The sequence below is a fragment of the Odontesthes bonariensis genome, chromosome 4, assembly GCF_027942865.1.
Source record: "Odontesthes bonariensis isolate fOdoBon6 chromosome 4, fOdoBon6.hap1, whole genome shotgun sequence".
Lineage (NCBI taxonomy): Eukaryota > Metazoa > Chordata > Actinopteri > Atheriniformes > Atherinopsidae > Odontesthes > Odontesthes bonariensis.
Window position 1 is genome coordinate 13,989,286 of NC_134509.1, and position 13,951 is coordinate 14,003,236.

Genomic DNA, 13,951 nt, shown 5'->3' on the forward strand with positions numbered 1-13,951 from the left:
GCCACGTGTTTAGAGAACTGTTCTCTGTTTGGACACAGGGACATTTTCATCACTGCTAAGCAGAGAAGCTGGGATGACGTTTCTTCCTTTTCTCTATTTTATTATTTTTTTTTAGAAAGCGACTGACACGGACATAGAAGACTTGGGGTCTAAATTCAAACTGACATGTCGACTCTACTTCTGGACTTTGAACGTACTTTTATAAATCAGGTCTCCACATTGTCCTATTGTTGCGTCAGTCGACTCTTGCCTTTTCCCAGGGGTGTAACTCTCCATAGTTTAGTTAAGTTAAGATTCCTGTGTGGGTTTCTCAGGCAGAAATTGCACTCCTCAGTTGAGCTTCTGGAGACAGGAGTTTTCTTTTCAGTCGTTATTTTTGGCATATCCACGAGCATTCGAGCTGCCATCGACAAACATCTTCTCCCCCAACACCCATGCAGAAGTTTATGGATTATTCATATTCTATAAATTACAGCATTTAACATATTTATTTTAAATATGTTAATAGCAGCTCCACATCCACAATAATTCATACAGATGACACTCTTCCACCTCCAGCACCAACTGCTAGCAGCCCAGAGCAGGATAAACATCCCTGTTCTCCTCCTCCTAACGCCCCCTACTGTGCCTAAGGTTATTTCCCCAAATCTGGCCAAAGAGAGAAGGTTTATACGGACAAGATGCTGGTAATTTCAGGTTTTCAGTGGAAGGTGATCGGGTTTGTATTCTGCCATCTCCACAGTTGGTCTTGGATTTTCTTAGAGAGTCAATTCTAAGTGTGACGGCTTCATCTGGGCAGTGTGATTCCAACTCAAAGTAAAAAAAAAAAAAAGTCCCAAGCTTGATTTTTGTAGGACATGAAACATCCATAGAAGATGAGAGCAATGGTGACGTTACTAAAGGTGACTGGGTACATGATAAACATCCACACTCTGTATTTGCCTTTCATTGAGGTGCTTTTCAGCAGGGAAACAGGGATTCTGCCTCTGCAGGTGTAAAATGAGAAGCCATTTTTGTTACAGAGACTTCCGTTTAATACCTTTGTTTGTGAGAGAATAGTGGAGAACGTTAAGACGACAATTGTTTACTCAGATAATGATTAATCCATTCATGTGGCATGGACTCGGATAAACTATAACAAAGAGGCTTCAGCCGTAACTTTAATTTAGGACAAGAGAGAACCTTCGTTCCTTCGAAAAGAAGATTTATAAAAATAAAAAAAATAGAACAGGATGCTCTGAATCACCTTGCACAATAACCACCAAATAAATAATAGATCGTATGGCTCATCAACCGGCAACAATTACACAACCTCACCAACCTGTAAACATGACTCATGGTATGAGCGCTGTTGTTATCAGTAGTTTATTGTATGTTAAATCCAACACATTCAGAATGTAGAAAAAAAAAGAAAAAGAAGAAAGGACTAAACTAGAGTGTGTGTGGGGAGGGGGATCTCCACCTGCAACAATTTTGACAAGTTAAAGGGTAAACAGTAAAATTACGATGGCAGCCAGCTGTTTGCCACACCTGCTAAAGCCAAGAAGGTACTTCTGTTTCCACCCAGAAAGGACCGGAACGATCGAAACGAGGATCCACCGACTTCATATTCATTCACAGGAAAATTAAATAACAGCTATTTTTCATGGAAGGATCCTTTACAGTTTAGAGGGGGTGGGGTGAGTCTTTGAAGTAGCTCAGAAAACCAAAGGAAGAAAAAAAAAAACCAAAAAAAAAACTGTTCATCTGATAAATTTCTTTGCGCAAACATTTTTCCACCACAAACAAAAGCCCAAGATTGGTCTGAAAGCATGATGGCTCCTCTTCACCACTCTGTGACCCCCTACAGTAATGAACTGAACAAAAAAAAAATTAAAAAACTGCAGTCAAGTGGAGCAATTATTACCTGACAAACATATTTTTTCTGCGATATCGGGCCAAGAAATCTACCATAAATATACCATGTCTGTACATCTTATTTTAAGTAGGAGTAAGAGCAAACATTTCGTGCTGAGAACTACTTTTTTTTTTTTTCCTTCTTCCCCGCTGCCGGATGAGAAATTTTGAAAGGCTTTGTTCAGACCGACAGATTGTCCCAGAAATATTGGAAAATAGTGCAACACCACCAGACGAGGAAGACCTTGGTATATTTGTCAAGAAAAATGCTACATCATTTCACATCCCATTTCAGTGCAAGATAACAAAAGTAACACCCATCGCTTTTCCCTTTCCAGCTGAAACCAAAGGCCTTCCCCTCCCTACCAAAGGATGAAAAACAAAATAAGAGTTCGTGTCCACGTTGAACTCGCCTTGAATGGGTAAAAAAAAAAGAAAGACTAAATAAAAATAAGCCTTGTGAATAATCAGCATATGAAAATACAAATGCGTTGAAAGTAGAAAAAGTGAGCACAATTATTTACTTGCCAACAGACTGCAGCTTGGACCGGCTCGCCCAAAAATTAGAAGATTGTTGGCGTGAAAAACAACTTATGAGTAAACGTATTAACCTGCCAAAAGGTCAAAGAGGAAATAAAAAGTAGCAGAATCACAGACCGTAGCGCCTTTTAAAAGAAAAAAAAAAAAAAAAAAAAAAGGAAGTAGTTTAATGACATCATGGTCACGTAGAACCATGATCTGATAAACCACGGACCAGTTTATTTCACGATCATCATCTTTAATGTACCTTTTCTTTTTTCTTTTTTGGAGGGAGGGGGGATTTGTGTGTATGTGTGACTTCAAATGCACCTCTTAACCACTTAAACAGAAATGGAGGCACGTTTCGCCTCTACAAAACTCAGAACAAACATTTACAACGACAAACCCAAAAAAAAAAAAAATACAAAACTCACAGCAGATCATCTTAGGTAGTAAAACAGTATGGAAAAAAGAAATATGCACCTGAAAAACATAAATCTTATGAATACTGCGAGTATCATCGTAAGTCTGCTCCCAGCAGAATATAGTTCAAAAAGAATGAGCAGCTCTGTATACCGGGAGGCAACGAGCCCCGAACCGCTTCACACGTCAGTAAGACTAGAATAGGTGAAATAGAAGGCACCATCATGCTTTTATCAAGTCGAGAAAAAAAGAAATTATACACAGAAAAGCAAAACATACAGTAAATGATGATTTTTTTTTTTTTGCTGTACATTTATTCGATTACTCCGCACTCAAGACAGGAAGGGAGGAAAGGTTTCGCTCGTCCCTTTTCGCAGTCAAGCTGGCAGGAAAAAACAAAACAAAGAAAAACAAGAAACTTGGAATCAAAAAGAAAAACGAGCCGCCATCATTACCACTCTCCTATTGCTCATCCTCTGTCCCCCACTCATTTGGTGAAAGTTCAAGATTTTAACTCTTTTTTGATTTACAAATGAGGAAAAAAAAATATATAATGTAGATTCGCTTGTCATCTTGTCCGTCCAGCAGTATCTGAAGTGAAGTTTTGGATCAAAAGTGTGAGGAGTACATTGGTCCGAGCGGTCAGGCTGGGAAAGAGGCCTGTCCCGGTAAGTCGTATCGCTTTGAGATCAAACGGGTCTCTCCAGCTGCGTTCCGAGAATGGATGTCAATGTAACATGACAAAAAGTACCCATTAGTGCATATTGATGAGTGCATTATGCAATTTTGAAGCAGTGGCCTCTCAAAAGGGGGAAAGCAAAAGGCAAGCCTTTCCTCTGGAACAGCACGAATTTTGCTTCTCACACTTCTCCAACAGTAACGGGCAGAAAACTACGATATAAAATGTGCAATATAGGGATTTCGTGAAGCGACCCAGTTAAGTTAGAATCTCTTTTTCAAAACGACGGGCTGCACTGTTGAAGTTTAAAGTCTCATCAGTCCCTCCTAATGTGGCAGATTAGTCCTGGTTGTTTTGCCATTTTTCATGAATTTACAAATTATGAGTTTGTGAATTCTTGAGATACCCAAAAAGGACGCTCAGCTCACAACTAATAAGCGGAATTCTGTTTGCTTATTTCGTTTCGTCTATTTCACAAACAAATGGGGAACACAAACAAAAAAAGAAAAAAAACAAACAAAAGAAAAAAAACAAACAAAAGAAAAAAACAAATATATATTTTATACATGTGGGTTTCTTTTCTCAACGAGAACAGCTGAAGATGAAGAACACGGCACTACTCCCACACTGCAGGTGAGGCTCTTCTCAGCGGCGCTGGTTTGTGAAGCGGCCCTCTCCCTGGCCACTCGAGCCTCTCCCAGAGCCCATGCCGGGTTTAGGGGCCACGCCACCTCGAGATGGCGGTCCCCTCCCGTCACGTTCACGCATCATTCCGCTTCCTACGATGCCTCGTGAACCCCCAGGACCCCGATCGTTGCGCCTCATGTCCCGACGTTCGTCTCCGCCTCGGGTCTCGCGTTCACGCACCGCCCTCGTCTTCTTCTCCTCCACATTCAGACGCACCTCACCTCGAAACATGATTGGCTGTAGGGAGAACGATATGGTCACTACAAAGACAGAATGACATAATACTGCTCGAACCGCTTCGCCACCCACGGCTCCGTTTAAAAAACAAACAAACAAAAAAAAAAAACAGGTCCGTATGTCTAAATGTATGAAACCATGACAACCAGGATTTGAGAAATTTAGATTTTTCAGATTCAGATTATAAAAATGTTTGTGAACTTAAAATACGAATATAATGGAATGGTTTTTAAATCTTTGTAAATCATTTATACAACAAACATGCACCCATTTCAAAGTTAAGTCACGGAGCCAACTGCTTTAGTCAAGGCTACTTTTTTATTTTTTTTTAAAGTATTTTTTGGGCTTTTATGCGTTTAATGGACAGGATAGTTGAAGAGAGACAGGAAACAGGGGCAGAGAGGGGGAATGACATACAGCAAAGGGCCATCTGATGCGGGACTCGAACCAGGGCCAGCTGCAGCGAGGACTGTAGCCTCTGTACATGGGGCGCCTGCTTAACCCACTACGCCACCGACCACCAAGGCTACTTTTTTAGATAAATTTGTGGCATTGATGCACTGATTTGTAGCTGGAATTGTGGGTTTTAAGGCTGTTTCATCTGCTCTGAAATGAAAGGCAACTTTGTTCTGTCTGTACTCTACAGAACTGTTAGTGACTAAATGAACACTGCAAACATGCTGTGGCGTTTAAAGACAGATCAGACTCTTTTTCAAAATTGTTGTTCAAATAACCATATTTTATTACATCTATAGAAAGAGACTAAAGGGGGGGAACAGATGTGGCTTAGAAGCTAAAGAAGCAGCATGGGGTTTGGAAATTGTAAGTTTGGCTCCTCAACTGCAGGAAGAAAAAGTGGGCCAGGGCCCAGAGCTCAAAGTGTGTTTTCTAATGTGTGTGTTCACAACTTAAATGTGTGTTAGTTGCAGTGCTCACTTTCCTCTGTGTAAAAGTATGGCATCGAATCGGGGATTCTTCTGGTTTTATTTTATTTAATAAACTCCAGGATGAGGGACTTTCTTTGAACACTAGATTGAATTATTGTCAAGACATTTTTCTAGTGAAGCAAAACTCGTTGACAAATTAAGTAAAGAAATGTCTGTCACCAAACCACCACCAAATGAATGAAAGTTGGTAATGAAATGTTGATACATGCCCCTTCTACCTTGGCCCCAAGGATTCTCTGCACAGGATCGGAGTCGTCAAAGACCACAAATCCGAAGTTCGGCAGCTTCCCACCAACCCCCTTGGTGTTGATGCGCAGTTCTACCACATTTCCATATGCTGCAACAAGAGAGAATATATTCATTCAAGGTTTGTTTTTTTTCTCTATTTTTCCTTAAAAAAAAAAAAAAAAAAAAAAAAACATACTCATGAAGAACTCTTTGAGCTCGTTCTCGTCGATGTCATGTGGGAGGTTGCCAACAAAAAGTTGGTGGCTGTCGGGGTACCGAACAATTCGCCTGCTGTCCATGTCACCAGATTCGACATCTCTGCCACCTGCCGGTCAGAGCAAACACACCTGATCAGCAACACACCATCTGTGTCACACCTGCAACTGAGCAACAATGTTCAAGGAATCGAGAGATGTGAACCAAACCAACGTGTATACCTTTGTTAACAAAACTCAAGTGTGGTTTCCCCGTTTGTGACTCCGAAGATGCAACACCATCTAATAGTGACAGACGTGCAGATAGTGAGAATAAACCGAAGAAAAAAAGAAAAGAAAAAAGTGATGAAGCCCGAATCTGTAGAGAAAAGGCATTACCGGGCCTGGGACCACGCTGGGTGAAGGTCGGTCTATCGCGAGTGCGTTGGTCTCTGGGGCGGAGAGGTGCCGTCTGTGTCTCCAGCTTAGCTTCAACCCTGGGCTTTATGAAGGATGTGACATGAAACAATTACATGCTAATCACAGCTTCACGTGAGATTAAATAAAACTCAAAGCTGGTAATGTCTGCACACTTTAACCGTGGCACTTAATGTTTCTCCTCGTTTACATTTGTTGTGAATTTCCTCTATTTGGACCATCTTTGTCACATTCTTTAGTAGGATTCTAACACAGGGTTCATTAAAGGCTACACCAGGGCTACCCAAATCCGGTCCTCGAGGGCTGACGTCCTGCAGGTTTTGGATGTTTCCCTGCTCCATCACACCTGATTCAGATCGATGCTTCATCAGCTGGTTTAACAACCTTTTGAAGAGCTCCATTTCATCTGAATCAGCTGTGTTGGAGCAGGGAAAAATCTGAAACCTGCAGGACGTCGGCCCTCGAGGACCGGATTTGGGTAGCCCTGGGCTACACCATCCTCGGGCAACACATACTTCATTTGTCAATTCTCTTTATGGCCTTTTACAGTATTAAATTACAAAATGCCTCTGCCTTCACTGGGTTACAGACAGCAGTGAAATAACTATGAACTTAATTATGTCCCATAAGTGTTATTTAGTTAAATGTCACATATTCAGTTCACTTTAGTTATTTTAAGTAGTTTCAAAGTCACTTATTTTAAGTGACTTTCCTGAAAATTCATTATATTCAAACATGCAGTGATGTGTAAGACTACATTAGACTGACTGCGGTGAAACAGTTTATATTCTTATTAACATTGTCAGAAGGGGTGCTGAATTAACCAGGACGTGCTCAGACTGGTAGCCCACTTCCGTCCTGCCAACACGCTCATTTCTGTTCTTTAAAACAGTTTTCATGTAAGACGGCAGACTTTAAGGTGGAGCTTCCGGGTGACAGAGGAATGCACTATTGAACATTAAAAGATACAAACAGCTCGTGGATGCAGTGCTAACATCAAAGTTTTGGGTGAGCGTGTTTTCTACCATGATCAGCCTCACAAAGCGGTTTTATAAATAGAACTGCAAAATTCAAAAGCTTCAGTTTGTGGTAACTAAAGACATGTTTAGGGACATTATCTGCCAGGATTGAACAGACGTACTAAAAGCGGTCCCCATAAGATGCATATTAGCAGCTTCACAAACACTTCAAAATCTATTTTAGAGTTTCAGCTTATTCCAATTAATCATTTTATTTATCTACCTGAGAAACAAACAATAATAAAAAAAAAAAAAAAAAGGTCAAACGTCAGTATTATTGCTATATTCATTAAACTCCTCCTTAATGACCCATAGCTAAAGTTTTTTCAGAAATCAAAAACACTACGGTCTTATAATATTAAACAAGTGAATTACCTGTGAGCTTGGAGCTTTAACAACATGTGGTGAGATCCCAGAGGAAGTGACAGTGCCAGTAGGAGGCAGGTTTTTACTGGTCACCAAAGCCCAGGAGAAAGTCTGTGAGGAATGCGGTAATGCATTGTTAGGGCTACACCGATTCCGCTCAACCACCTTACTCTGATCAACAGATAGTGAGTGTGCCTTTGAGCAGAGATATTACAGAATTATCTCCAATTCTGGCAAAATGTTTCTCATCTACAGACTGACTGACCACATCATTTCATAATCTAGTAGGAAATTAAATGAAACGCTTTTCCTCCAAGTCTTTATAAACTGCCTTTTAACTAGACATAAACCACAGAATTTGCTTGCATTGGCTCTACTGCAGACTTTAGATTTACTATTCTTTATTTGTACGATAAGGAGGTACAAAACAGTGTAAAGAGTTTTAAGATGGGCACCACTGCACCTTAAATTCAGTCATCTTAAAACAGGAGTGTCCCCATAAACTCAATTAAACTACTGATGTCTAAAAGACATCAGCCCACCTTGGGAGGCTCCTGTGTGTTTGGTGGAGATTCGACAGGTGCTGGTGAAGGTGCTTTTTCCTCCATTTCTTCCATAACCTTCTCCTCTTCCTCAGGCTTAATCTCCTCTACTTTAGGCTCTGGTTCAGGCTCAGGCTCCGCCTCTGGCACAGGCTCCTCCATGGGCTCCTCGACTCCGTTGCTGCAGAACACAAATCAGAAAACGGTCACTTCCGCAGATAAATCAAGCTGCTCGTGTTAAAACCACCATGCTAAATTTAGGCAGTGTTCAAACTCAAACATTAGACAATGTTTGCTACATAGTCTCAAAAACTAATGGTCAACATTTTGGAAACTATTGGATGTAAAAAAGCTTCATAACAATTTATACAGCAAACAATTTAACCCCAAAATATCAGCACCACAGATAATAGAAACTCTTTAATAGTTACACAACTGCTTAGTTTTAAAAATTCTGGGAGCACCAACAAAAAAAATATACAGACCATGAATTAACATGGACACGCATTACTGAAACTCCTTTATAAACTTTATTTAGCAACGAGGCTACACCCCAGGCTTCAGTTAGGACACTACACTGTTTGAAGTGATGTTACCAATGCAAAGCAGGAAGATCTCGACACTGCATTTGGCGTTCTCATTAATGATTTTGTCAAGAACTGTACTGTGGCCTATTCGCCATATGATGGGAAACCGCATTTCCCCAAAACTGCTTTAATTACTCAGGACTATGATGGAATTTTACATACGTGACAGGGTGAGGTTCATAGTAGGTGGTGCTGTTGGGGCTTTCCTGAAGTGGCTCAGGGGATGGCGGCCTCTCCTCCGGCTCCTCCTCAACTTCCTCCTCTGATTCTAGATGACAGGAAGCAAATATATGAGCCCTCTCACGGTAAACCAAGAAAAGATAGACTGGGGGGGGGGGGTGTGTGACGGGGGGTGTGTGACGGGGGGTGACAGAGAGAGAGAGCGCGCTGGATGTTTAAATGCATCTTGCCTTCATCAAGCTCAGCCTCAGAGTCTCCAAAGACCTCGTCCTCATAACAGAAGATGTCATTGTGGACGTAGAACTTGTTTGCCACTGAACCCTAAAATAAAAAATAAATAAATTGTGAAATAAACAGAATGCAAATCACAACCTTTATTATACTTTTTTTTTTTTTTTAAAGTCTTGAAAATGATAAGAGTACTCTCGTGCTGGGTTGTATCCAGGTTACCTGAATTTAGTTATGCCAACCAACTTGCAATAAAGATCAATTCTGATACAGCCTAGCATCATACTGCTGCTGCCCCACATTTAAAATATGACAGCAAGGTGACCGGATGCTTTTATTCTGAAAAAAGTAACGCGGTGTGTCCATGGCTTGACTGATAAAATGTCCAACATTTCAATGTAGAACTGATGTGAAGAAGCTGTAAATCTCTTTGTTACACCTGAATGCCTGCAAACGGTGCTAAAAGGCAGAGGTACTCACCTCTGGAGCAAGCACAAACGTTTGCATGAATTTCCTCATTGGTTGACCATTGTTCGACAGTTCTCCGAGGACTTGCACCACCACTCCATCACTCAGTGTAGCATGGGCATCAACATGCCTGATCTTTGTGTGGCACTCACTGAACTGCAGAGACATGACCTTCTTGTGGATTTCCTAAGAAATGTAAGGTCCAACAAGAGGAAAGGAAGGAACAGATGCAGAAAAATTAAAGAAAAAGATCAAAGGTTTTGTTTTTTGGAACATTCAATCAACTGACTGCAATCTCAGATCATTTCAGCGTCTTAAATAACTCAAAAACCTACAAACTTTGACCTTCAAACAGTGAATAGGCCAATAGAAAGTAACAATTTTTACACCAGAAGCAGAGCGTTACAGCTGTTTTTTTGTATCCAAGCACACATACTAAAACGAACCGATTAAAGCCTTTCCCATTGTGTACTGTAATGATGTTATCATCAGTGCTCTGCTGTTAAACCTTCTCATCCAGAGAACAGGCGTGTCACTATGACAACACATGGGATGACATTACACTGTTTCCTGCAGGCTGTGCTTTTGATAGTCACAACTGTGAAATGATCAGGGTACTTACTGCTACTTTAAACTACTACTGATTTTCACTACAATGCTGATGACAGCAACACACAGTGGGACAAGATAAGCTTCCAGCTGTCTTAATCACAAGTTTAGAAAATGAATTTAAATAAGAGCAATCTCATCTCTTTTTGCCTGCGAGTTGTTGCCTCAATATTCAGAGTATCCATCTGAGACAATACATTTCGTAGACGTGTGGTTGTGTACAGAAAATGTCAGCTGTGCCCGTTTTTGTCACCCTGTCCAAAGCATACAGTAAACTTTGTGTGCAGTGCTGGGTCCCGACTGATGAAATGGAGCCTATGAAAAATCGTGTCATTTGACAAAGGTCTGAATGGTAATTGGAGTGCAATGTGAAGTGTTCAGAGTGAGATAAAAGGTATTTTGACCAGTGTAAAGAGGGCTAAGTGTTTTCTAAGTTCATGCGCACATATCAGCTCGAGCTTGAAAACCTCCTTTTGATTTAACAATTTTGACATGGGGAGAAAAACAAATAAAATTGTTGACCGATTTGTCTCTTACACCTACTACTTGGAGCATTGTTTTTGTACTATGCGTTTAATTAAATCAATACTCATCACTCTTGAATATCCTACGATCAGCCATCTGTGCTACACAGCATTTCTAAAGAAACACTTCGTAATTGGACGATTTTACCCACCGCTTGCCCGTACACAGCTTCTGCCACCTTCCCACTTGGGTCAAGTCCTCCATGAACGTAGGATGAATTCCTCCCATAGAACCTGATGGCACGACATTTAAAACGCTTCATCAACTCATTCGAATTTTACAGCACAACAGAATACTACATTACATTTCTGTAATTACCTGTGCAGAAAATCTGGTGCCTTGTTTAACAGTGTGTAATACTGCCTCACAAACTCCCGCCCTACAAGCAGGGGACTTGGCTTCTCCATCACCATTTCTTTGGTAAACAATATTAAGTGCTGAAATAGAAGAAAGACCAGGATTCACTCACTCTAGAATATGTGCTGATGTGTATGAATACACATAGTTAACAAGGAGTTTACTGCGCATTTTCAATATTTCAATCTAGCCAATCACTTTTCTTGCAACTCCAGAAAAATAAATAAATAATTGGGACCTCAGAGTGGCCACGAAGTTGGTATTACACTTAAAGCAGAACGTTTGGTCATCATCGAGAGGTTGCATTATTCGACAACATTAGTTCTAGGAGGGCATGAACAATAATGGGAGTTGAGTGTAATAAAAACGGTCTTCAAAATTGAGCTCCGAGTCAGCCTGTATCGTCAACCGTTTGAAAACAATTTTAAGGTCTTAATTGACACACAGCTTACTGTGACCCAGGTAAGCAACAGAAATGCGTTTAAGCAGCAAGTACAGGAAGAACAAGGTCAAGTATTTTTAATGTTTCCTTTTAACAGAACTATGTCTCACTTTCTTTGACTTGTTACTGATCTGTTTCATCAGACCAATATAAAATCTGCAATAAAAAGAAAGACAAGTGACCACCAAATTATGTGGAAGTTCAGTTTCATTCTCCTTATGTTGCTTTGTTAAAAACCTTATGCGGTAGTACTCTCATAAAAATGCCTCTCCATAACATTTAGCTCTGGAAAAAGCATTGGCCGGAAACTGCGATCCTGTACAGCTACAACTAACAGAAACGTCTGAGTTAAAGTCTGTTAGACATTAAACTCGCTTGATAACACAAAATGAGCACTTTCTCATATCACTTATTACAAAGACTGATCAACCACAAACAGTAGACATAATTGCCTGACTATGTAAGAACTGTGGCAGAAAAAAAAAGAATGCAGAATATATCAACATGTGCAGCAGATCCTTATCTGGTCACAAAATCTCATCAGTGACAAATCGTTTTCACAATGGCTAACACACTGGCCAACATTCAACTGCGCCATCACATTCATCCTATGAAACAAAGAGAGAAACCGTCTGCAGATGAAAAGGGAAGCAACCGTGCCATACGATCAAGTTCAGGAGAGAAGAAATCGAGATTTACTACAATTGAATCCTGCGTTTAAACCCATCAATCTCGCACCATGTGTTGAACGCATATGCGCATTCCTTTGTAAATAAATTGCCTGCTTGATGAGGCCTTTCATTTCTGTGCTAACACTACTACACCATCTCACATTTGTCGCATATTCACAGGCGATACGAGGTGACATGTTCGTTACTTTCACTGTAGGTTCCAGAAATTTCTGAAACGCGGTACGCCCTTACTATTGGCTAATTCGACGTTATCTACACAATAAAAGCACGGATGTAAATGGTTACATGCCGGCCTCTTTACTGTCACCAGAAATGGCTAATGCTAGCCTTGCAAATAGAGAAGCAGCTTCCAGCTTGCGACATTGCTACTTAGCTAGCTAGGACTAGCTCTGGCTAACTTGTGGCGTCGTCATATATCCACCAGCGTTTGGCACATTTGTAGTCCCTGACCTCATAGTTAGGGATGTATTTTAATGTTATCAACAAGCACTGAAAATGGATATTTAAGACATGCAGCTTTACTGTAGACTTGTACATGTACACTGACTGGAAGTGGGGAAATCTATCAAGCCGACGTGATGTTAAACCTAGTGATAGCCATTGTGGTGCATTAACAACTCAAGTTCATTGCCCAATTTATTTCACAATTACCAATGCAAACATTCACGAACCACGGCCCCAACGAACATTCCTCCAACTCTAAAAGTAAACGTTAGCACCACTATCCCCAAACTGACACTGACTTTCGAATCGCCATCAATGAAACAAGTTGCGTGCTATGCTAGCCCTAAGACAACAAAGGAAGTCAGATTTGACAAAGCTCGTTTTAACTTAATACGAGTATCTGCTGTCACCTCTAATGTGGCCTATTTGACAAGTAACGTCACACAGACCACGCAACTTTGAATGACAATGGTCTGTTACCGAGTAATTGTGGTTTAGATTAAACAATGCAGCTAACGTTAGGCTAGCTAATGTGGTTAGCTTGTTAGTCGTATCCTTGCTAACTTAGCTTAGGTGATGGCTAACTTACCTTGAGAAGGACCTATCTATGTAGACAGAATTAAATTTAATAAATAATTACGAATAATCGTCTGTAAACTGTTCTGAGCTACAAAGTATCTCAGGTAAAATATTGTAGTTCCAACCCTCCACTAACCACAAGTATGTGATCTCTGCTGCACCAGAGATTGAAGATTTAAAGTGATAGGTGCGATTTATTTTTTTACCCCTGCAATCTGGGGCAGGGAACCCCCATTACACCAATTCAACCAATGGACTGCTTACACTAAGCGACACAGAAAAAGACGTCATGCACGTATCCACACCCACCACTAACTTTCTAACGTTGGGCCAAAAACAATTACCGTAAACATGCAGACAAATTAGCTGTCTCTCTTGAATTTATCATTGTTTATCAAAAAAAATCTTAACTTCCTCGAATTCCTTTGGACTATATGTTTAGGGTTATACAAGCATAACTACAGTTTCAAATTCTCTGCAAATGACCTGAAACATCATCAGCTTCTCAAACAAATTCCGGAATCGGGAACCCAATTGAATAAACAGAAAAAGGTATCAACTTGTTGTATTAGTTTATTTAACAATGGATATCAACATTACATATGTACAAGTGACAAAACCCTCTCAAATTAGCAGTTACTTTGAAGGTGGCATGAAACTCAGGT

The 13,951-nt window shown here is 40.4% G+C and overlaps 1 protein-coding gene across 2 annotated transcripts; it reads right to left on the reverse strand.

Moving 5' to 3' along the window:
- Positions 1–1,349: 1,349 nt before the first annotated feature.
- g3bp2a (G3BP stress granule assembly factor 2a) lies at positions 1,350–13,474 on the reverse strand. Of its 2 annotated transcripts, none has more exons than XM_075463100.1 (13): positions 13,297–13,474; positions 11,091–11,209; positions 10,924–11,005; positions 9,651–9,824; positions 9,173–9,263; positions 8,925–9,030; positions 8,176–8,356; positions 7,643–7,744; positions 6,210–6,312; positions 6,054–6,113; positions 5,813–5,941; positions 5,607–5,725; positions 1,350–4,441 (listed from the first exon to the last, which is right to left on the reverse strand). In XM_075463100.1, the coding sequence occupies exons 2-13, from the start codon at positions 11,183–11,185 to the stop codon at positions 4,163–4,165; spliced, it is 1,521 nt and encodes a 506-aa protein (XP_075319215.1). In that variant the 5' UTR covers positions 11,186–11,209; positions 13,297–13,474; the 3' UTR covers positions 1,350–4,162. The 2 variants fall into 2 exon arrangements, with proteins under 2 accessions (XP_075319215.1, XP_075319214.1); XM_075463099.1 differs by having other exon boundaries at positions 5,598–5,725.
- Between the last annotated feature and the right edge of the window lie 477 nt (positions 13,475–13,951).

What these genes read in the sequence shown, in the direction of transcription:
- g3bp2a (XM_075463099.1), bottom strand. Translation starts at nt 11,185, where the DNA reads ATGGTGATGGAGAAGCCAAGTCCCCTGCTTGTAGGGCGGGAGTTTGTG. An exon ending in AAGCTGTGTACGGGCAAGCG is followed by an intron (nt 9,825 to 10,923) that starts GTGGGTAAAATC and finishes TACATTTCTTAG; the next exon opens with GAAATCCACAAGAAGGTCAT. An exon ending in TTAAAGCTCCAAGCTCACAG is followed by an intron (nt 6,313 to 7,642) that starts GTAATTCACTTG and finishes TCCTTCATAAAG; the next exon opens with CCCAGGGTTGAAGCTAAGCT.